The following is a 25126-nucleotide window of genomic DNA, read 5'->3' as shown; positions in this document are numbered from 1 at the left end:
AAAAAATGTGTAAAAATAAAAGATTATATTTCCTATATCAGGTAAACATTACCGGTCATTATGATGAATAAAAAGGGTTATAAAAAATATCGGTACTTGTTTAAATTCACGGCGGCAGCATGGCTGCTCGTCTGAGTCCCCTACGCTCGCCACACTATCTAAAATCAACTCCATGCCAACGTAGATAATGGGGGTATGAACTATGCACGTTGGCATGGAGTTTATTTAGTTTATTTTAGAAAGTTTGGCGAGCGCCGAACCCGGAAGTAGCGTGCGGCCATGCTGCCGCCGTGAAACTAAACAAGTACCAAAATATCCTTTAGATGTGTTATCCAGTTTCATTACTGCGGAAGGCAATGCGTTCTGGCACTGCTGCAATGCTACTCAGCCTGTAACAAGGCAGTTCTTTTCAAACTCAGCCTGTAACATAGCAGTTAGAAGCTGATTGGTTGGTATTTTGGGGAAGATGTAGTAAGTGACAACCAATCTGTCACTAGTGGGGGTGCAGGCCACACACGGTTTTCAACCGCCGAGGGATGATATCGCAGTGCCAACTCCTGCTCAGTGACAATAGCTGGGTGCTGCATTGTAACATTACATAGAACACCCAGTTATGTCACAGAGTAGGAGCTGGCACTGTGGACTGACTGGTTCCCAGTAACAGCCCTGCAGCTCCAGACCACTCGAAAAGCAAAAAAAGTTTCAGAATGTGAGGCCACACCCAGCAACCACCACCCCCTTTTTTCCATTGCAGGATTGTGCGGTGCAGTGCTTACTATAAATATTCCTGCACCAGGTGTCACAAGTCACAACAGGTAGGGATGCCGCTGTGTTTTCGCATAGTGGAGAACTTGGATATATTGCAAACACAGGAAGAACATACTAAATCCACACATAAAGGGCCCTTTATGTAAGGAAGCTATTTAATGGTAGGACAAAGCCCCAAAAGTTTTTAATTTTCATACATTTGTCATGCTACTGTTCCTGTTCTTACTTATATATTTTGTATTATTACTTTGACTTTCCATACAAAAGGTGGGGACAGATCACGGCCTTTGTTGCAATTTAGAACTAATTTGTTTACTACAACACATATACTACAAGCCGTGCCATGCACTACAGCTCTATACATATCACACCAATGTAAGCATTGGCAGATAGGATTATGCCGTACATTCAATTGTGCTGCCTTTGCATGTAGAAATGGAACAGGCTGGGTTCAGATAAATTGCACAATTAAGCCTGATTAGGAATTTACGTCCATCTCCTTCTCAGCTCACGCCTACTTTAATCTAATTACTGAAATGACTGATTGCTCCATCCATCTGAACCAAACTTGTTTCATATGCACCCACTTTAAAGTATTCATGTATTAATTGCTCAGTCATTTCTAAATACAGAAGTCTACCCTTACCCGTAGAACCTGATTTCTCTTCGACATTCTGATAAGGATAATAATCTGAGAAAATAGAAGGAAGAATCTTGGCATTAGGACTGTCCTCGAAAACATATCTGTCTTGTAATCTTTCATAAAAATAATAATCTAATATTAATATCTCCATTGTCCCCCAGCTGTGTCACAGCCCTCAAAATGTCCTTGAATGAGTTTTTTATTATTGTGAACAGTGTAACAAGCGATATCTTCAGAATGACTTAAAGATGGTTTCTGGCCCCCAAACTGTGACTACTAGACATTTTTGAAGACCTGCTTACATATTGCCGACAAATAAGGCTACAAAGGTAATTCTGCCTCCAATTACATGACCCTTATTGTGCCTTACTCTTTGTGTTCAGTTATATATTAACAATGATTAATTCCATAAATTCACCCATCATCCAACAAAACCACATCTGCAGTTACTTATCCCCGGTGAGAGGCCACAGTCATCTGGCTGATGTGCATTGATGTTACTACTGGTGTCATTTACTCCCCAGAGCAATCATGTTCCTCCATAAGACTTTTTGGACTTGCATCAGTGGCTGAAGTGAAATGTAAAAGTGTCAGTATGGAAGTTGGTCAATGGTATTACAGTTAAAGCAAATGGCTCAGCAGCAGCATGGCATACAGTACTGTTGTATACCGGTTTTCTCACATCAAATGCAGTCTCTGATTCCAGTATTATATGATGGCATATTGATTATGTCGTTTGGGTTATGGGATTTATTTAAAGAATAAATCTCACAAATACACCTACAGTAGGTATGGTATGATTGGATCACTTATCAGAGACTCATCCTAGACTTTTAAGATTATTTATTGTAGTCACAATGAGTCAAACTGATTGATTTTAGTGATTTTTGAGAGAACATGGGGACGCATGAGTTGACAGCAGCGGCGGGCATTTTTTCAAGTGGTGCTGCTAAGACCAGACACTGCATGCCAGACTGCATAGTCTGTGCTACATATCTGCCTGTTGATGTACCACGGTGTTTTTCTCACCTGATGCCAGCAAGCTGATTAACCTTATCTTTGATGTATGTTAGCATTTATTGTTAATAAATATTTGCACTTTGTCATTGTCAGCTGTTCTGAGGAAGGGGCTTTGGCCTTGAAACGTGAAGTAGATGCTATGACCTTCATTTTTGAACTTTCGGTTTATGCCAATAGACCATATACCCCCTCTTCGAAGAGGTGGAGATAGGCACAAACTACTGTTGCAAATAAGAGAACACATGGATCCATAAATTAAAGACCCTCTTTCCTTTTGGGTTAAATGAAGAATTTACTTTTGGTCACTGCATTTGATCTATATATATCCTTCCTGATTATTATTTTGCATGCCCATTATTATTTTGCATATCCATTGTCTAAATATTCTGCATTGATTACATATTCTGCTGGATTTGCATTCCATTGCATCTAGGATTTGGCATGTTTTATGTTTATATATATATATATATATATATGTATCATGGTGATGCTTTACCACTATTTGTTCATTTGATATTTTTGATACATTTTACACTTTAATTTTTTTTTTTTATTATTTTCTTAGCAATGTTTTCCTAGCAGCGCCATAGGTGAGATTGACGGCTTATTACACCATTGGGGATGACTGGGTCAGCTCAGTGTGCCTTATACTGAGCGGAATGGCTCTATTCTGACTTCCGCTTCCCAGCAACAGGCTGTGAGTGAATCAGGGACACTGGGTCAGGTGATGCGGTTCACGCTGCGTTTCATTGCGGTGGAACTGCCATATTTGGAGATCCGATTTTCGCACAGACTGCTACGTGCGCACAGGTAATGATTTGTGATTTCTCACAGGTGTGTAGTGGGTTGTCTTTTATTGTGTATGTTTGTCTACATAAAGCTAGTCTCAGTAGTTAACAGTGAGCAACCCAGGACGAAGGTGACAGACACCGAAATGGTGCCATCGGCTGTACTACTTAAACTCTACGGATAAGTGAATATTAAAAGCCTTTTACTGAATATTTTGATTAAGCATGGATTAAAAAAGTATGTTTAAAATTTTCATATTTGGTGTGCTGGCGTATTTTCACTATTCCCAGATGGGACACTGGTAGCAAGTACTTCAGGAGCCTGATGACTATGTGCAAACATTGAAACGTTGCTGTGATTTATTAAATTCTTTGGATTACAAATCGGACGGAGTGCTGCTCTTTCTTGTGGAGTATATGCGTTAAGCGAGCGGGCACCCGCCCCAGCAATTACACATATTGGAGTGCCGGACCTGCACTACTATATATATATATATGTATATATATAGATTGTAAGCTTGCGAGCAGGGCCCTCCTACATTTTGACTGTCTGTAAATACCCTGTTTTGTTGTATCACTGTCTGCTATTGTAAAGCGCAACGGAATATGCTGCGCTATATAATAAACTGTTAATAAATAATAATAATAAATAAATATATATACACACACAGTGTGATTTCACCCTCAGGCAAAACAAACGAGATCCGCACACCAGCTGACTGAATTTAAAAAAGGTGTATTATTCAACATCATAGTAGGTGAAAAAAGACACATGGCAACATATTGTCAAAAAAGATGAACAAATTGGTCCAGGTATAACTTATCTAGTGTAGCTCCACCAAGGAGACCTGCGAACAGCCATAGAGCCCAGATACCCGACAGCCTGTTTCGGTGGGTGCTCCAGGTCTCCTTGGTGGAGCTACACTAGATAAGTTATACCTAGACCAATTTGTTCATCTTTTTTGACAATATGTTGCCATGTGTCTTTTTTCACCTACTATGATGTTGAATAATACACCTTTTTAAATTCAGTCAGCTGGTGTGCGGATCTTGTTTGTTTTGCCTGAGGGTGAAATTACACTGTATACAATTGTTATGTGACCCTGCACCCGATTATTGCTATTGGGACAGTGTGCGGTTTTTCCTGGAAATATATATATTGCTTAATGCGTCATATCTAGATTTGATTGTATTTTAAGTCTTTAATAAAAATGTACAGGCTAAACAGAAACTTTGGGGCTAATTCACAACTGATCGCTTATGTAATTAGTCGTACAGCTTCCTCCACATGCACGTACAGGACCCATCCTCTACATGTTCTGGATGGGTTCTGTGACAGCATTAGAATTCTGGGAATGCATCTGCCTGATTGATAGGCAGATGCGTTCCGGGAGGGACGGTAGCGGACGGGGTTTCTGGAAACAGGGGCACGTTGCCCCCATTTTCTGGGAGTGGCCAGGCCAAGGAGTGCTCCACAAGACGCAGTTTCCTTGACCTTGCACGCCACCCTGCAACAGGCTGTAGTTGTGAATTGCGATCGCATTGCAATTTTCAGCAATCACAAATACAGGCAGGGGCACCTCCTCCTGCATTTGCATTGCTATGCGTACAGCTTATCAAATGCGATCAATGCTGAGCCAGGCCCTTTATTTGCAAATCGCATTAAATATTGCACTTAAGCCCATAAATGGAAAGAGACATTTTTGCATAAAAACGGGGGTTTCATTATATAGTGCCAAAAATGCATTTAGCCGATACTTAAAACATGTGCCCTAATGGAATAGAAGCACACAGCACTTGCCATATCATGTGACCACCAGGCACACACTTTAGGTCATGTGATGAGTCCTCCTGCTGCAGAACAGCTAATATGATATGGTTCAGGGGTGTAGAATGTGCTATTACCGAGCTGGAAGGAAAGGTGATATTCAGGCAGAACAGTGTTTTTTTTTCTAGCTGCGGTGTTTATTGAGCTGTCAACAGCAGATTTCCAACAACAACATCATTATTGGTGGGATGTGTGACATTAGTTATGTTTCCACGGTGTATCGCTTTTACTTCACTTGCTCAAAGTTAACAATGTTTTTTTCTGTTTGAGAGGATAAACAAATGGCAATGTGAAAGCTGAGCTCTAATTAAGAAAACGGCAAAGAATGCCATCAACATCACGGCATCACTTTCCTCCCTTTACAGTAAAATGTCATGTTTCAGTGACACTCTGAAATAAGCCAATCATGGATGTTTTATGGATCTAAAGGAGGCAATAGTAGCATAGGAGGATTTCATAATTACAAGCTACAAATTATGACAAGCAAATAAACATAGGCTGTCATCTAGCAGGGAAAGTAAATAATGCATGTTAGGAGTGTAGAATAGTGTAAATAGGCGCCCTCATTTCACTTGTGCATTAGCCCAAGTGTCTCTCTGATTGCTGCCTCTCCCTGGCCTTTCTCTCGCTCCAATTAAAAGACAGCACTAGTTTCTCATAAGCCATCTCCATGTCTCCAAATGACTTTTCAGTGTCAAGTCTGTCAGGAAATTAACTCGTCAAGCAGTGACAGTTGCTAATTTTTCTCTTACATGTCAGATGGATTGCCTGCTGAAGATAATAATGAATCGCCAATCTCGGATTAGAAGGTTTCCGACGCCTAAAACTGCCATTTGAGATAACTTTTTTTTAGCTCAAATGACATAAACTTGAAAAAAAGCGAATTACAGCCGAGTAGTGTCTACATGTTATGTGTTCATTTTTTTCTAATCTGTATAATAAAAGGAAAGTCAAGACTGTTTTTGTCTTCAATCTGTTGACAGATCAACCGTCTGTCTATCACGGAAGCTTGGTGAGAAAATCAACGCTCCCTCTGAATCCTAATTGGTTTATTATACACACAGTTAAGGTAATAGATGAGCTATTCATTTTTGTGTAATGTTATAAACTTGAAAGAGCATTCCAAAGACATAAAAAGAGACAGAGAGCTCATAAATTATCTCACACAATGGCTCATTATGATTGGTGCATTGGGGAAAAGGTGCTATGGATATTTCCCTTAGAAACCAATCATTTACTAACTGTTACTTTTATAGTACAGTTCAGATAATAGGGGGAATTAAATTGTTAGCACTGGCAGCTGTCTCTCCTGCATGTCCGCCTGAGCTATTCAGTTGCACCCCCCCAGGTGGTGAGCGGAAATGTACAAAAAGTCGCCCGTTTCAGCTCTCAAACTGGATTTTTTCAATTGCGTCCGTTAGTTTAGCAGATTTAGCCAATTTACGCAACTAAACGTGCCACTAATGAGCACAATAACCAGCAACAATTGAGTATAGACCATACAATCTCCCATCACTTTCGACAGGAGATCTGGCGATGATAACAAATGAATTCCCCCATTGAAAGCTACATATTGGTTGCTAGTGGCAGCTCGCTAGTTTTATCAGAATTCATTAACGTTTACCACTATGTGTGGGGTATTGAATCTTGGCCACTATTTCCGACAGGGGAAGCAGCAGCTGCCGCCTAATCAATGCTGCAGTTTCTGATGGCCCAGGATTCCGACTGTCGGGATGTTCCTGTAGTCGGAATCACGGATTGAATACCATCCTTTGTGTGTGAATGGTTCAATTAGCATCATCTTTTCTGTATCACCTTGAGACCATCATTGCATATTTGCCCCTACAGTAATGACACGTGTGTGTGCGTGTGTATGTGTGTGTGTGTGTTTGTGTGTACATGGCCAACTAGTGGTTCTTATCTCCTGTCAAATGTTTCTTATCTCCTGTCTATGTTTCTACATTTACATTTGGAGAAGAATTCACAATATTCTCCTTACTTTAATTTTTTAGTACTTGGAATGGGAAATGTGATCTGCTCAATGTTACTTTAATAAAAACCTAAAAAAAATATTGATGGTATTCTTGTGATAATAATGCCATCTTCAGGCTTCGCTCTGGTTCAACTCCCCCTGTGATCAACCTTGTGTGTCTAAATAGACTACAGTGTTATCCCCGTCATCAAAAGTTCCAGCTGGGACAGGGCAGGCTTACAGGATGACTGATGAGCTCCCCGGACCACCTGAACATAGGTAAGTGTACGCTTAGAGGAGCAGAGGAAGAGGGATGGGGGGCAAACAATAATTTGCTCCCATTACAATTGCTGTAATGTAAGTTTATCTCGTCTTGTATTAAAAAATAAACTGTTGCTATTTTTTTTATAGAAATGACCAACCACAGGGGTACATTTGCACCAGTAGGTACTGTAGGTGTGTGAGTAGGTCCTAAATAAGGATGATAACAGACAACTCATGACATCATCATGATGCTTGATTGATCAATGAACAACCCAGGTACATGTAATAAATGTACAGTTCAGAACTTGCAAAGACAAAGAAAAGTTATTGCATGTTTAATGAAGATCTGAGGATAAATCTGGAAGAGATCCCAGCTGGAGATTGTGCTTTTTGTTCTGAAGATTATAGAGCATTTTTCCAGCGTCTAATTATTAAACAGCAATGGCTTATATTTGTTGTTTTCCACATTCATTATTAATGCATCTTACAGCATGTTTTTTCTTTTCTTTTATTTTTAGGAGCACATATATTTATATTTCTTTTTCCCTTCATAAAGCTCCATAAACACTTGACGATTCGCTCCAAGTGCAATATCATCAAGGATAGAACCTTGTGCTGCTCGTGACCGATATTGAGTGTACACACTGAATAATATCATACAGTGATGTCACCTGCCCGCAGCGCCAAAATGTGACCTGCATGTACAGATGACTGGGGAGGGGGGGAGGAGTGCATCATCCTTTGTTTGTTGCATTCAAATTGGGCATCATTATGAAAGATATTGCTCAGAGAGGCCAAAATAAGTGCTATCATTCAATATACTGTATGACCAGTGCACATATTAAGGCTATATGGAGTATTTTGGGGCTTAAGGGTATTTGGAATTATTTTTCTTCCAACCTTTATTGATGTTATAGCCAAAAATAGCTCAGTACTGTAGCTGAATACCACCTAGTTGACGATCCTAGAAACACCCTCCATCAGGAGGTGAAATATCAAGTTGGCAGTGCATGCTTAACCCAGTGAGTACCAAAATCTCAGCGATAGATGTGAAAAATATCTGCTAAAAATGCCAGCATCGCTCGCATGTGTTATATATATTTAAATAAAAAATGTTGTGTAAAAAAAGAGATTTCCTATATAAGGTAAACATTACAGGTCATTACGATGAATAAAATTGTTTGCTTGCCAAATTTCGATCCTATTTTGACAAATTCACTTGGCACGAGACATGCTAAATGTTTCTGACGCAAACCTTTGAAAAAGCTGCATCCTGAGACGCAGCAAAACGCGTCATGTGATCATCATCATCAGCAGCAGCAGCTACCCACCTTGAGCGCACTCCTTTGAATATTTTATGCCATTGTGACTGAACCAGCCATGGACACTTGTTCCAACATTGGAATTTAGCCTACCAGAAACCCTATATTACTATTATTATTAATCTTCGAGGAATTAACTCTAGTGGCTACTGGATATAATAAAAGTGCTTCAAGGACTACCCCTACTACTACAATGCCTAACATTGTTGTCTAAGAACTTATCTATAGAGCTCAATAATAATGGACATTGTCAGAAATACTTGGTGCAACAACTGGACATTTAACCATTTGGATGAGTATTTGATCACATATTTGTCAGATGTATGCATACTGTATTTTATCTTACTAAAGAATACTTTTTAATGTATCTGGCACTTTGGTAAAATTTACTCAGTACTAACAGCGCAGTAACACACTTTACTATTTACTCACTTTTGCTCAGACTGGGAACATCATTGGATGGTGATTGAATTGTGTATGGATTTGCAGATAATAGTGAATAGCGATCTTTTGCAATTCACCCACAGATTTGCACAGGGCAGGTTTTCCTTCTGTATAGGCAGCATCTATCTACCCAAAGTCATCTGCAAATTTGCAGTTGAGCGATCCACTCTGATTCAGGCCCTTTGGAGGTCATTCTAACTGATGTTTAGAGACTGCGCATACGCATAAGCATTTATGCACACGTGCTGCCTCTTTGGGCGAGTGTACACAGTAAATTGATTATTTGCCGGCCGCTCGCACACAGCAGGTGGAGGGGTAGCGCCCATGGTAAGTGCCAGGGGGTGCGCAGCTGATGTCAGTGGATGTCAGCTACCCGCCCTTTTCCCATACAGGGTGCCGCAGATCGAAGGTCAACAGAGACTGACTTAGATCTGCAAATGCTTACGAAATCATTCCATGGCCGGCGACCATTGAATGATTTTGCAGAACGCGCGGTGGGTGGGCATTTGTGCAGGCGACACTTAGATTATTAAAAATTATGTTTTTTTCCCTTCGTAGATAAAAGTCAGTCTAAACTGACTGTTATCCTGGCTGGAGGTGGCCGAATTCTGGATGGGCGCTGACATCATGTGACATCAGCTGCCCACTACAAGCAGGGATTGACACACCTGCATTCACAGGGGAACGCCCAGTGTTTCCATAGGCTCATCCATGGGTGTTCCCCTGCTTCCGCCCCCTACCTTCCCCCCTCCCGTGCTGGAGGGAACGCCCTAGCAAGTGCAAAATTCACCAAAGGTGTTCGCACTGTGGGTTTGCCAATACGCAAACCTCGACCATCGGGGATGGGGCGAAATTTGGACCTAAGTGATCAGGTCTCAATCGGCAAAGGAATCTAACTATATTCTTGAAAAGATACAGATATCTAATTTTCTGTTGACAAATGCATCCATGCGTTGTGCTATTACTGGGCAGTGATAATGCCACTTGAAGACTCTTTTGCAGGATAAAAGAAAACAAGGTTGATTGAAACCGAAGCCAAAACCTTGGGGTCGTTACACATGTGCAATCTGCAAACTACACATGCACCAAAGAAATACATCTGCACCTGCACATGCTCTGGATTAGGTATTGGCACGTGGATGGCGGTCATTAACCATAAAAATGGATGGGAGTGGGTTGGAGTGTGGTGGACATAAAGACTGACTTCCTTGCTGGATCATAGCATGTTGACTGAGACGCACAGTGTTAGAACACGGACTAATTCTCGCATTAGCTGTGGCTGCCGCAGAATCAGGTCCCCTGTGTCCATAGTTCCAGAAGTAAATTGTATAAACATTTTTGACATAGATAATTTTGTAGCTGAGGACCGGGCTTTCCAATGAGCCCAGCCTCGCGTTGCTAGCTAGATACCACAGGGCAAGGCTAGAACATATTCCACATAGGATAACACGGGACCCGCTAATTCTGACCCCCACCTGGTTCTAATGACTGCTGGTCCCAAATTGCCAGGCCTTCAATATGATACCAGGCTGGTCCATATGGGTCAATTGGTTCCGGAGCTATCGCGAGTAAACCGATTTTATTATTTCTGAAATGTAATTTCATGGCTGTTCATGTTCTCTGAGGGCCGATTTCTCTGGAAGCAAATGGCCCAGTTTTACGGGACCAGTAGAATTCGAAGCCCACTCTAAAGTTCTTTAATATAATACTGTTCTTGTGTAAATGGGTCAATTTGTTCCGAAGATACCGTATAGCCGGTTAAACAATATAGCCGGTTAAAGAGGGGGGGGTTTCTCTTTCCCACCTGACACCAGAAAATGCAAGGACTAGGCTGGTGTGAAAGTGGCCAATCCAGGAATGTCCCTGCATGATCCAGGGACCATATTCCTGCGTAAATCCCTGCATTTTCTGGTGTGAAAGGGGTATTATTTTAAATAGCCAGGACCTGCAGTGCTCTCAATACAGCCTGGCAGCCCCCCACTCTCTGCCCGGCTGCCAATGGCTGTCACTTCTGTACATCGGCAGCTTTGCCCCAGTTTCCGTGAGCATGTATAACCCCTTAGTAACAAGCATGTAATCCCACATGGCAAGGAGCATGGAACCCCTGGCAACAAGCATGGAACCCCTGGCAATGAGCTCGTAGGTAAGCAGCACTTATGTAGCATCATTTTTAATTACAGTGTTTGGCATAATACGTAATGGACATTAGGGTGTGTGGCTTAAAGTGTAATGGGCATTACGGTGTAAATTGTTTATTAAGCAGATTGTGAACGTTGGATTAATCCATGAAGCATTATGTGAATTTTGACTCAATCTGTGTAGCATTATGTAATTTGTGACTCAATCCATGTAGCATTATGTGAATTTTGGCTCAATTCGGGTAGCATTATGAGAATTTTGGCTCATTCCGTGTGGCATCATGTGTAAGCGGCAAGTATAATGGGGTCTAGTATTTTGTTGCATAATGTGTAGAAGTGGTATATGGTGTGGTACAGTACACGCCACCTTTTGAGTTGGCACACCCCCTTCTCGGGAGCGTGCGCGAAGAACTACATCCTTCAATTTTGATGCCAATGTGAGCATGTGTACTTTAAATGCCAGGGCCTGTTTTTAATGCCATTCCCACCCGCTCGCTTCCTCTCTCTCACCTCTCTTGGAGCATGTACACTGGCACCCCTCTCCTATCATGGTGCCCCCCCCCCCCCTCCTGTCATTTTGTCCTGGATCCACCCCTGAGTAATGGTATTACTCAGTGACAACACCTGACCTGCATGTTCAGGGTGCTGTTAATGCTGTGCTGGAGCACGCATTGTTAATGATATTGAATTTACACACTATCCATTTTTTTTTTAAAGATATTGCTCAGAATGGCTCTTCACGTAGTATGTTTGGGACTTAAACATAAAGCCATAATTAAAACAACCATAATAATTGTTTACCATAATCACATAGATATTGTCATGCCCTTAAAAAATCTGCACAAGCCACCCAGGACCCACCACACAGCAGCATGTGCTGGGATGGGCTGTGTATTTGTATGCGTGTGTGTGTGTGTGTGGGGGGGGGGGGGGGGTAGGGGGCACGTACTGGGACATTTTTTGGGCTCCTCAAACAAGCCTGGGTAATTAGAAACCCCCCCCCCCCCAGCACCTCTGCATGGAACATATACAGTAATAACAGTTTAAGGGATTTAGATCCAGTTGGATTCATTTATTTAGGTATAGTATAAAGCCTTTTAATGTTTATCTTGAGATGAATTCACCATAATTATACATAAAAATAAAATCTGACTTTTAAATGACTTTAAACCTACAGTAACCAGTGAGAGGTTTTGTTGAACAGTTTCTGGGGCTTAAATATTTAAAGGGCTAAAAAGCCAATTGTTCTTGGCCCCACACAGTGATATTACCTAAGGATGACCTAATTCAAGGCATTGATGTGTTAATTAGGAGCAGAAAAAAGCACGTTGCAGATTTATTTAACAGTGCAGCATATGCAAGTCTCTTAATTTGTTATAACTGTTATGAATTTGCTAAATTAATTATCACCCTTGATTAGAAAAGTGCAAATTAATAGCATATTCTCAGTACTGTGTTACTACGGAGAGTGATTCTATAACTGAAAGGAAGCTCAGCAATTTTGTGCTCTATCTGTGCAGAAGGGAAATGTAAGTAATGTTCCTAGAAATGTGAAACACTCAGGATGTGATGCTGAGACCAATGCATAGAAAGAAAGCTTGTAACAGACAGGTCAGATTTACAGTAGCATGTTCCACCGTCTCTCTACGCCTTATCAGTAGCATTTGCACCAGAGGCAGAACTGCCATTGTTGCAGCAGGTACACTGCACTGGGGCCTCTGAGGAATAAGGGTCTCACTGCTGCCACCCACTATTGTGTTGCATTTTGTGAACTTGTAGGAGGGGCCAGATTATATTTTTGCACCAGGGCCAACCCCTCACAAGTTCTGCCACTGATTTGTACCATGTTTATGATGAACATCAATCAGATGCACCTATACTCAATACAACACATTTGTGTGTTTGGACAATGTATTTTTTAACTAAGTGAAGGCATGTATAACTTCAGCCAATTTGGATAGAACTGGGATGAAGCATAGGCTTAATACAGGTGAGGTGAGCTTTCTTCCACCCCCAAACAATAAACCCTCCCCACCTGTCCTCTAACAATAGGGGGTATTCTGGTTCACTCCTTCTGGCAAATTCCTTTTTAAATGGACAAAACTATGTGCACTGCAGGGGCAGATGTAAAATGTGCAGAGAGAATTAGATTTGGGTGAATTATTTTGTTTCTGTGTAGGGAAAATACTGACTGCTTTATTTTTACAATGCAATATAGATCTCACTTTGAAGTAAAACCCCACCCAAATCATAAGTAACATCTACCGCATAAGTACATCTGCAGTGCACATGGTTTGTCCAATCTCCTTGGTATGCCCTCCAACAGAGGAATAATCTGTGATGTCGTATGAGGTCTTGCTGTATGCAGGCAATCTGTTTGGGTACTTAGGTGCCATGTATTTTATTAAAAGCTCTATCTGGCTTACAACACAGCTAGTCAAAATGTATTTACTCTCTAGTCCATGAAAAACAGACAAGGAAGAGAGAACATTAATCATCGCACAATATTTAATGATTTTTTTTAAATTGCTTAATTCAAAATAATAATAAAATTGATGGCAAATCAAAGGTAATATGAATATTTGAGATAATGGATTCTTTATCATTGACATGAAATATGAACTTTTGGTGCTAAATTGCAAGATACTAAAAATTTACCTAAATAAGACTAGACCTCCTTCGCTAGCAGGACCTTATTATTTCATGGTTGGGCAGAATTGTCACAATCAAAATGAATATCTTACCTGCTAGATTTTTTCCAAACTATCCCTGTTCTGATCACCAGATCCTTCTTTAAATTTAAAAAAATGGTTTGTACAATTTGGAGACCACCTCGTATTAGTTTTGCAACCATTCAATGTCCTACCTCCAATAGAGGAAATGGGTTCAATAATGTCAACCTATATTATTATGCAACTCTTCTAAGTAAAGAGGTTGCCTGGTTCGCACTCTCTCACTAGAAGCTACAGTAACTCTTGTAATGTCATATCAATGTCTTCTATAATAGGGTTATCTCCCGCAGATAAACCTTCAAATACTCAGTACAATCCAGTAGTTGCCTTTAACTGCTCTATTTGGGATTTCTTTTAAATCCCAATTAGCCATTATTTCCTATCCGTCTCCTCTTACTTTCCAGTGGGGTAATTCAGCATTCCCTCCAGACTAGGGATGCCAATGCCGGGGCATTTTTTCAATCCCGGAACTCAGGATTGAAAAAATGCTCAATCCCAGGATTCCTGGGATCCCGAGATTGGTGTCTCTAATAAAAAAAAAAAAAGCCCCGCCATTACCTTTATGGCAGGGTGCAGGCGAGAGCAGCCAGGATCTGTGCAGGCGACTGGGCACCGGTAGCTGGGAGCAGGACTGCTCTGTGGCTGTGGGTAAGCAGAGCAGCTGTGAGCAGGCAGAGCGACTGTGCAGCCTGCGCAGCGTGACCTCTATTACGCTGCACAGTGCTGCAGGCCAGGCACTGGGACCAGCCGGGCAACGTCTGAGTGAGTGCTCAGATGCTGCCCGGCTTTAGACTGCACATGCACAGTCAAATTCCAAAATCCCGGGACTGGAAGCTCCAAAACCAAGTTTTAAATCCCTGACTTTTTGGGGTCAAATCCCAGTATCCCGATTACCCCGATCCCGGGATTGGCCACCCTACTCCAGACCTCAATCATAGATGTTTTTCCCCATGGATTGGAGGACATATCAGAATTATCTATGACCTTCTTGACTTCAATTGCTGCACCTCTCTGGATTCTCTATGCGATAAATTTTAACCTCCCCTCTATTCGTTGTTTCTCATATATTCAAATTCACCATTTTTTTCTTTTCAAAAGAAACGAACATTGGATATAATCACAGGCGCTATAAACTATAAACAAAATATACAATATGTTCCTTGTGTAGATGAGAGTGAAATATTCAAATGGTTCTTAAGGTTTAAGAATTCACTTTTTCCGTGTTGACAAAATGTGTTGCACAGTCATAAATTGATGTATTAAACAAATGTCAAATATGAAGTATGGACATGTCGCCCTAAAGGTGATGAGAAGATAAATTCCAAATAATGTGTCGAGATATCTTTAAAACAGCTTCTGATGATGTGTATACATGATTAAGAGGAGTTGTACCCTTCTGTGTGAAACACATCTGGGTATATTAACTGTGTACCATACGCACTGTATTATTAATATAATTTATATATAAGGCACCACTAGTGTTTTGCAGCACTGTACAAAGGGCAAACAATATAACAGTACAGGGAGACAAAACTTAAGTTAGTAAGTATTGAGAATATAATCCCATAAAGGTAACGCTTACAGATGGCTGCAAGCTTTCTCCTCACTGATTGGAATTTGTCTGTTGATGTGTCAAGTGTGTCAAAAGGAAAAAATGCGTAATATTGTTTTCGGAATTAAAAATAATAATAATTGTGTGAGGGATTGTACCTGGCTACCACTAAGATTGCTTCTGGGACTGCTGTTTGAAAATAAGGGTGTGTCCGGATGGCACCAATATGTTCTTCAATGCACAATCTCTTACAATGTACAGAGGTGTGAGAGATGTGTATTGTGGTTTAGCCATTAATCTTGTTTGTGTCGAATATGATTTTATATCTATAGAATACTTTGGGCTCCATTTAGGAGTGATACTAAAACCTGGCAGCAGATTGTTTAGTTTCAGTATGATTTGCCATCATATACAATATCTGTCTGGCGAGGACCAGCGGTGTCCCTCTCCTCTGTTGCATCCTAATGGTGTTATCAATGGGTTGTGTATGTGCATGGATCTCAAACCCACTGAGCACTAAGGAACAGCATTAGAGCTGTTTGCTAAATATATCAATGCAGTCTTAATACCGAATAGCATCAGAATGAGTGCTAAATGGGATATGACTCTTTCTTAAATAGAACTCTAAATACTAATGGGGTGCTAGGGTTTTCCCTCCCTCTTTCTCTCACTTCCTAATTTGTCTCTCTCTCTCTCCCCTATCCTCTTGCCCTCTCTCTTATCCCTACCATCTCTCCCCCCCCCCCTACCCACATTCCCCTTTCTCTCTACCTATATTGTCTCTCACTGTCCCTATTTGTTATCTCTCTCTCCCCTACCCACCTTCCTCCTTCTCTATCTCAATATATTTGGAGATAGAGGAAGAGGAGGAAGTACATTATTAGGTGCGTTCTTCAACATCTGGAAAAAAGATCAAAATGCCAATTTGGGGTGACATAATGGATGACTGGGTTATGCAAGATTTGTGAGTGGTCTGGTGAGTTCTGCATAGTCTCTTAATGACCAGAGTGATGGGCAGTCGTTCAGTCTTGGGGTCACCTGAAGTTTCCTCAACAGGGTTTTTTCTTCTCTCCTGAGTGTTGAGGGATGATTCTTTGTGAGTCATGAGGCTTCTGCCATCTGGTCTCTCTTATCAAACAAGTTTTCAAGAATTCTGGACCCATATTGTTCCAGAATTCCCTATTTCATAATGCAGAGTAAAATAATATATGCATTTTACTTGAAATAAAAGTTAATTTATTTAGTAAATATGTTTTGCTTGAATTTGTCTTTATTTTATTAATTAATGCTCTTAATTGCAGGGAGGGGGTAGGGGTGGAGATTGGTGGCACCAACTTTATCGTCATTGTTGGGTTGTGGCCAGCACTCTCTAAAATGCTTTATTCATAGTTTATCCATCATTTACAGTAACCTTAAAGTGCAGTGAAGGGAAATATCAAAAAAGGTTCCGTCACAGGCAATAATTTATTTCTAATTTCCATTATATTTCTAAATACAATACATGTATGAAGCCCACACATATCACTGACACCTCGGATATGGGATAACTGTGGGCTGTGGAAAGGGTTCCAGTGGCACTAAAATTGTACTGTAGCAAAACAAGTCTAAGAACAAGTCTAAGAAAAAAAAACAAGACAACATTTGAAATTGGTTTTATTTGAAAAAACAAAATGGAGACAGGCTGAAAAAAGAAATATTTCATATGGACATTTAAGAATGATTACATTACCCAACAAAGCATCATACTCTTATACAAGAGTAATAACAGCAAAATGAAGCACAATGGGTATATACTGTATATGCTAAAAGCAGGTTATATAACCAACTCAAGCATATTGCCCAGGCTGTGACAATTAATGCAATAACAGTAAGATACACTTCTGCAAGATAATCAGTCTGCCCATCAGAGCAATCTTGTTGGTTCAAACAGCAAGATGTACAAAATATAATGCATAGAACAGATACTGTGACAAAACTAGAATCTTCAGAAGTCGTCCTTGTCTGGCGATTGCAAAGCTGAATTTTAGTTGGGTATTACTCGTAATTTACCTCCTGACTGATCTAACTCCTGACAAGTTTTCATTAGGAATTATCCCTTTTCTTTATTAGAACTTAACTGCAATAAAAAAGTATTCAACGTGCCAACTTAATGTAGCTATAAATTTGTATTCTCCTTTCCATCCTACCATGACTTACAAAGAAAGCAAGTAGAAAAGTAATAATTCACTACCAATTTTATGCATCCAGTTGCTCGAAGTTTCGCCTGTCACACTTTTTATTCTTTGCCCATTATGCATTGGCATCATTGTCAATCAATTAGTGTCCTCCAGAAATGCTAATTAGATGGCACATTTCAGGATGGATGTAATCAATGGGTGTTGGGAAGGTGTAAGCAGTATTTACTGATAAATATTTGACAGGACATAATAAAAAGTATTGGATGACGAGCCCACAAAAAAAATGGATGTACAGAGCGCCGCTCATCCAGTGCTGGGGCTCGCCAGATGATCCCCACTGGCGAGCGGATGCTACATCTGACTGGGACGTGCGAGCGTCCCACATGCATACACATCCCGGTTTCCTGTCGATGGGGGATGGGAACCCTGCCAGTCTCCACTTCAGGGAGAAGGGCAGGGTTAGGGGGGGGGAGCGGGGAAGTGGGGGACGGCGACGAGGCGGCAGGGACCCGGGGGAGCTCCGGTTGAAGGGGATGCACATGCGTCTCTTGCGCGCGCTTCCCCTTTCGGCGGCTGGTGGCTAGCGAATCTACCGCCAACCCGTCTGAAAGAGGGGCGCTCCATCTGTACATTGACTGAAAATCTCAAATTAACCAATTTAAAAAACAAAACCAAACGGAATGTGACATAATGCGATTTATATAATTTCCCTAAACACGTGTAAGGTTTTATCATTTGAAACCAGAGTTGGCCAAACCAGTCCTTGTAATCTACCAACAATTCATGTTTCCCATATCACCTGTGCATCTGTACAATGTAGTGGTTAGAAATGAATGCGCCAAATGTGAGTTACTGTAGTAATGACTACACCTATGCACCAGCTAGGTGATCTGGAAAATGTGAAAGGTTAGTAGATCTGGAGGACCGGTTTGGTCAGCATTGTTTTAAACAAACAGTTCTCTCAAATGCTAGGACAAATAACAAAGCAATCCTGGAGTTATGACTGATATTGCCCTTTAGGAAATGCCCCATAGTACAACATTATAAACTAGAGAAAGCTAAAAGGGGATTACATTCTCAGGGATGAGCAACTACGATGTTCAGCTGTGCACAAAGGATGTTCTGCCCATTTGTGAGTATTACAATAATCCAACATTACTAATTTGGTGGTGTTGGCTGTCGCAAACTAATGGCATTCTGAACATCACCATGGTATTCCGAATGCACTTTCGCAACACTGCCAAAAATAAAACTCCAATATTACCCAGTGCAGATAGAGTGGCTTTAAAAATTTCAAGTGAAAAAGGAAGCAGTATTTTGCAAAGTAGATATATGGAACACCCTAGTATACCCAATGAGTGATTCCCTCACAATGCTGCAATCTCAAGGTAAGTTCTCAGAGCCATTGGCAGAGGTTAGCGGAGGGAGAGTTCTACATTCCGGCATCTATATTTATCAACAAATGTGCACCAATAAGCAGATCAATACATAAATTCAGTATAAACTCAGAAGAAATAGAAATGAACACAAAAGCAAAGCTGGAAGTACAGGAACAAACCTCCAAGGTGGTATTAAAACATGACAGCTTTCACAAGTTTTAAATGATAATGCAGGAATAATGTTGGATAGTAATGAAGAGTAGCCCCTGGCAGTGATATAACACTGCTTAACAATGTAATTGCTCAGTCATTATTAGATTACCTGTCAGCTAGTGATTCTGTTTTCTGTGAAGAGTTCATAGCATATTTTTCTTTATGTTTACAAATTCTACATTAAGGTTTTGCTGCAATGAATGGGCTAAAACCACTTTTTTATGTAAGAGAGAAAATATAATATTTTATATAAATCACTATATGAGTCTCAGTAGCACTCATTATATCCAAGTCTTATTTAGTGGCTTTAAGAACCAGGATCGTCACATTGCTCTGTTTTTAAATTGCCAGCTGAGTCTTCAGAACTGCACTCGGTGTAGACCACTGTGCTGTTCACCTCTTCCGATGAGTCCTCTACGGTCACCTGTGCATCCATGATGTCTGCCACTTCCTCAGTTTCTATTACTGTATGTGAGTAGATGTTGGATTCTTTCTCTCCTTGTAGTTCAGTCACAATGTAATGTGTTGTGCCTTCCTCAAAACTGTCATTGGCATTCTGAACCATGGCCCTGGCTAACTCTTCGGTGACGATGATCTGTGAGATTTCCCCATCCTCACACTCAACCAATCTCATTTGTTGATCAGGTAAGCTAAGGGTATGGCTTTCTGTGTTGTGCATTATAATACGAGGGCCTTCTCTGGAGACCATGTGGACAGTGCCTTGATCATTTAGAATGACTTGAGTGACCCCCTCTTTAATCAGCTGATCAGCAGCAGCTGAGTCACAAACTGCAAACTGCAGAACTCCTTGAACCATGTTCTTGAATGCAGATTCCTGGGAAGTGACGAAACCTGAAGAATGCATGACCTGTCTAACAATTCCTTGCTGATCTTCTTGGACTTCATGAAACATCTGTATTTCTCCTCCACTGGACTCAACACATTCCTCATCACTTGCCATCCTCACCAATGACTCTTCTATTTCTGGATTTTCTTGATTACGTTGCCTAACTGCATCTCCAGCATTTCCCAGCTCAGTTACAGCACACAGCAGGGCATCTAGAGCAGATGAGGAATCTGACATGTGCACATTCTGCGACGTGTCTAAAATACGCTGTGCCATCACTTGCTGGAGCACATTACCACTGGAGTCAGTTACAGTCTCTATAGCAACAGATTCAGCTACATCGGTTTCCTCCATAGAGCCTTCAACTACTACAACTTGTGTTGTTCCTCCTGATAGCTGCTCGCTGAGAATTTCCCCAGGAATGATGCTGCCCATGTGACTGGCCTGATCAGTGGCTATAACTTGACCATCTTCAGTGATGTGTACCACTCTTGCTACTTGACCAGCCATAGCCAAAGTCTGAAGGGTAGCAGCTGCAGTCTCCTCCACAGATGTATCAATAGTAAAATTACCATCATACTCATCAGAAAATCCCTGAATGATAATAACCTGTTGCACATGTTCAGTTGTTTGGGGGGGTTTTCTGGTGCTTCGAATGTTTTCTTTAGCAGTAGGCGGCTCTGTAATTACTGATGCAGTGAACGGGCTATCAGTTTCCACAAAGTTTGCACCTTGTCCTTTCAGTCGACATTCAAAAGATTTTGAAACAATACCTGTCAAAAGAATAAAATCGATAAATTATACAACTATCACAACACAAAATATATACTAAAAGGAAATCAAAAACATATCTCTGAATTACACCTATTTTGTAGCTGGATTTTAACTAGAGGCTTATAGATTTCTTTTATACAGTATACATAATTTGAAAAATTATTTTAAGTCATACATACAGATCAGGCAGTGAGGTAAATGGCACAGAATATATGAGCCCAGGGATACATGCTGGCATTATACACATGTGCAGCAGTATATACTGCTAGAGATTTGCTCAGTTTTGATAAGAGATGTGTGGAAAAGGTAGCCAGGGGAGGCACTGCCTCACCTGCTATAGACTTTTTACTCCAGAGTTTTGAATATAAAAATGATTATAATAAAAAAATAAGATATTATTTAGATATTCTTTGTATTTTTGACATACGTTATAAATTCAAAATGCCGGCATATACGTTAGTATGACAAGAAAGGCTGTGCCTCGCCAGCCTCACCCCACCGCACGCCACTGATACAGATGTGCCCTTATATATTTTGTTGCTGCAGTTGAACCAAACTGACACTCCCTGTGCGCCAGGTCTCTTGAGACTCTGTTAGCATTAGGTGCCCTTTAATCCTAAAATGTATCTTAGTCACAATGCAATGCATCTAGGATGCACCAGGGCAATATGTTGATTAATTTTATATGCAACACTTATATATCTTTGTGCGATTTAGGTTGGGGGTTAGATTAAGTGACATCTGGATTTTTGAGTAGCCGAATAATCCAGACAAATCCATTGGCCGTTTTTACAGCCAGTGTTTCCCCTGATAGTCGAAAGCGGAGACGCATTTTCGACTAAAACACTTGGATTGGCAAATAATGAGCCAATGCAGGTGTTTTCCGACCGTGGTAGCTTTTCCAACATTCGAAAAATTGCCACTTGGATTGAAAATGGTGGTATGTAAATTCAACCAAAAATCAATGAATTTTCAGACTGTTAGATTCGCCACTAACCACCATCAGCTGACAGAAGGGAGCTCATGCGAATGAGATGCTCGCACACCGATCTGTCAGAGCCCGCCACCGCTCCCTCGTAGACCCCCCACACCCCCCACTCACCCTGCACTTCTTCCTGTAGCGGAGACGGGCAGAGAATGCTGACAGGGACATGCGAGCATGTGAGACGCTCGCGTGTCCCCATCAGATCAGCTCCTGTCCACCAGGTCAGTAGATCTGGCTATTCTAAAGGCTGGCTGACAGGCGCTCCATCTGTAAGTGTTTTGATGTCGCAGTTGCAGATTTTTTCCGACACAATTTACGCTGTGATTTGTATAGAGACTCTATACAAGTGTATAAATGTATATCAAATGAATCAGTCCTGGTACATTCTTGTTGCACCTAATTAAATTTAAGATGCAAAAAAAGACGCGCGACGATAGCATAGTTGCACAGGATCTGGGGACTGATTTCTGGCAGGCATCTCGCGCTGCACTGCATATGGAGGCTGGATGTATCAGGACACATCTGTATACTGCATCATTTTCAGATACTGTTCTTTAGCATATAAATGCTTACTACATATAAAAAGGCACAGGAAAGGATCATCAGCAACAGCCGCTGTGTCACATTTACTGATGTTAAGGCAAGTAAGATTTGCAAGTAATAAACCAAGCTTGTTAGGGCTATGGCCAAATACTAAATTGGTTTCCCATATAGTGAACAGTACTAAAAAAACTGCACTATAGCAATAAAGGCTGGCAGTATTTAAAAGGGCAATCATTTTACACAGCTAGCAATGCACTGCCCTTTTAAATATCATGAATAAACACAAACCCCTAAACCACAAGGAAATTCTACCGTCAACACATGGACATTACACAGTCGAAAAAAAAACCAAAAGAAGCAAAAATAAATACAGCATAATACAAAATGAGAACATTAAGCTGTTCCAATTATTGCACACAAATAAATGACACTTTCAATGAATGGTAAACCAATTATTACAGTGGTTGTCAAATTGATAATTACAACTTGTACAATTATTAGTAACTAACAAGGATAGCCAATGCATGCCTTCATTTCAAGAAGGAATACTTGCATCATTTTGTATCCAACCATATAATATTTCTATTAATAATTAAACGTTAGCTAGCCAATAATACCATATCTGCAGTATAGCAAGCTGCATTTCCTGTTACTTGTAACAGGTACAGGAACCAAAGCAGATGTTAGAACCAAATTGTTTTTATTTCTATCTTTCTGGCCAACGGAGCTCTGTGAGTGGCTGTCATGGGAAAAGGTAGACGAAAATGAACATTTTCAAAGCATTAAACAGTTCCTAGGTAATATTATACAATGAGTCTGGCACAATGCTGTTGAATTAATTTTTGGCAGAGCGAGCGCTGCAGTGGCTCGCACTGTGGTATCAGTATTTTTCACTGGCAGTTTGTGTCTCGTTCTGGAGCAGGTGAGATTGGAAAAATATGACAAGAATGAAAAAAAAGGGATAAGAGAAATGGTCTGAGAAGACACAGGGAAAGGGGTGGTTTCCCTACAGGTATTGTTTCGCTGGTTGCTCAATCATATACTTGGCATTTCAACTCTATGCATAATTACACATTATTTTTCTGATCTACTGTAGGCAGCGCAGGTACCTCCAAACATAAGGTAGCATCACACTAGTGAGTTTCTGTCCGCTTTGAAACATTGATATGTTTAAGAGCTGTGTAACTCTTACATGCGAGTGGCACGTAGTATTTCTAACAACGGTACAAGTGTAGATAAGTAAAGTTATAATGCCTTCCTGCATGAGAAGAATTCCAGTGAAGCATTCGCCCCATTCCTTATTTGTTTTTCAATTCTGAGAAAACGGACATATGTTGTAATTGTAAAATTGGATTTCACATAACTTATAGCCCATGGGGTTTATTCACCTCCTGAGAGGTGCAGCTGTGCCCATCACAGCAGTATAGAGTGCCCCAATATTGCAAAATTTCATGTGGAACTCTAGGAGGTTTAAGACGAAACTGGTGAAGCTGGTACTGTATGTGCCAACACTGTGTAGCTAGCGACTGAATGCCACTATATGAGCAGTTATGGAACTCTGGAATAAATAATATTACACACACACACATATATGTTATATATATATATATATATATATATATATATTCGGAATAAGATCCGGCACTCACTGGGTGTATAGGGTGAATTGCTCCGGTGCCCTCCTTGGAAGCGGTGATTCCCATATAGATGAGGGAATAAAGCGGCACTCTTGAGTCTTGTTGAAAAACGTGAGAAAATCTTTATTAATCCGACATGTTTCGGGGGGTAACCCTCCCGTCGTCAGGTAACCTTCCCTGACGACGGGAGGGTTACCCCCCGAAACATGTCGGATTAATAAAGATTTTCTCACGTTTTTCAACAAGACTCAAGAGTGCCGCTTTATTCCCTCATCTATATATATATATATATATATATATATATATCTCTTCACTGTGTGTCCGGCACTCCTCGCACTCACTTAATACCTTTCCCCGGTGCCCTCCTTGGTGAGCAATGTTTCATCCATAGATAGCAGCAGAACCAAATGCAGGTCCTGAAGAAGGGCGGATGCCTGAAACGGCGACTGTTCACAACATAATAAACCCACGTTTGTTTGCTTTGCAAGACCTGGAGTGACGCCTATTCTTCTGCTGTATATATATATATATATATATATATATATATATATATATATATATATAGATTGTGGCAGTGGTCCGGCACTCCTGCTTCCAGGTTTTAAGTGCTCCGGTGCTTGCAGCGTAGTAGCAAATAGTAGACAGGTGGGGTGTGCTGCAGCACAATAACGGAGACTGATCAGCAAGTTTAGTAGTAAAAAAGTTTACTCAATGACATCATGCATCTCGGTGCCGACGTTTCGGGGTCCCGTGTGCCCCGTTTTCAAAAACGGGGCACACGGGACCCCGAAACGTCGGCACCGAGATGCATGATGTCATTGAGTAAACTTTTTTACTACTAAACTTGCTGATCAGTCTCCGTTATTGTGCTGCAGCACACCCCACCTGTCTATATATATATATATATATATATATAGAGTCCTGGAAGGGCAGCACACACGCTTCTCACTCAGTATATTGTTACCGGTGCCTGGACCATAGGTAGTTCAGGAGGAACACCACACATAACATCCACGAAAGGGAGCGGCACTCGGACAGTGAATACACGGTACAATAAGTAACTGCAACGTTTCGATGTTTTATTTTACATCGTCATCAGG

General features: G+C 40.9%; 1 protein-coding gene across 1 annotated transcript in view; it reads right to left on the bottom strand.

Moving 5' to 3' along the window:
* Positions 1–17114: 17114 nt before the first annotated feature.
* The window catches only part of ZNF407 (zinc finger protein 407), a 514700-nt gene continuing 506688 nt past the window's right edge, over positions 17115–25126 (bottom strand). Inside the window, exon 9 of the mRNA XM_083187749.1 lies at positions 17115–20860. Within this exon, the coding sequence (XP_083043875.1) occupies positions 19548–20860 (1313 nt within the window). The 3' untranslated portion in view covers positions 17115–19547. The remainder of the gene's footprint in view (positions 20861–25126) is intronic.

This window comes from Crinia signifera, chromosome 5, assembly GCF_055691185.1.
Source record: "Crinia signifera chromosome 5, ASM5569118v1, whole genome shotgun sequence".
Classification (NCBI taxonomy): Eukaryota; Metazoa; Chordata; class Amphibia; order Anura; family Myobatrachidae; genus Crinia; species Crinia signifera.
The sequence above is the reverse complement of the archived record's forward strand: the minus strand, read 5'-3'. Positions and strand labels throughout refer to the sequence as shown.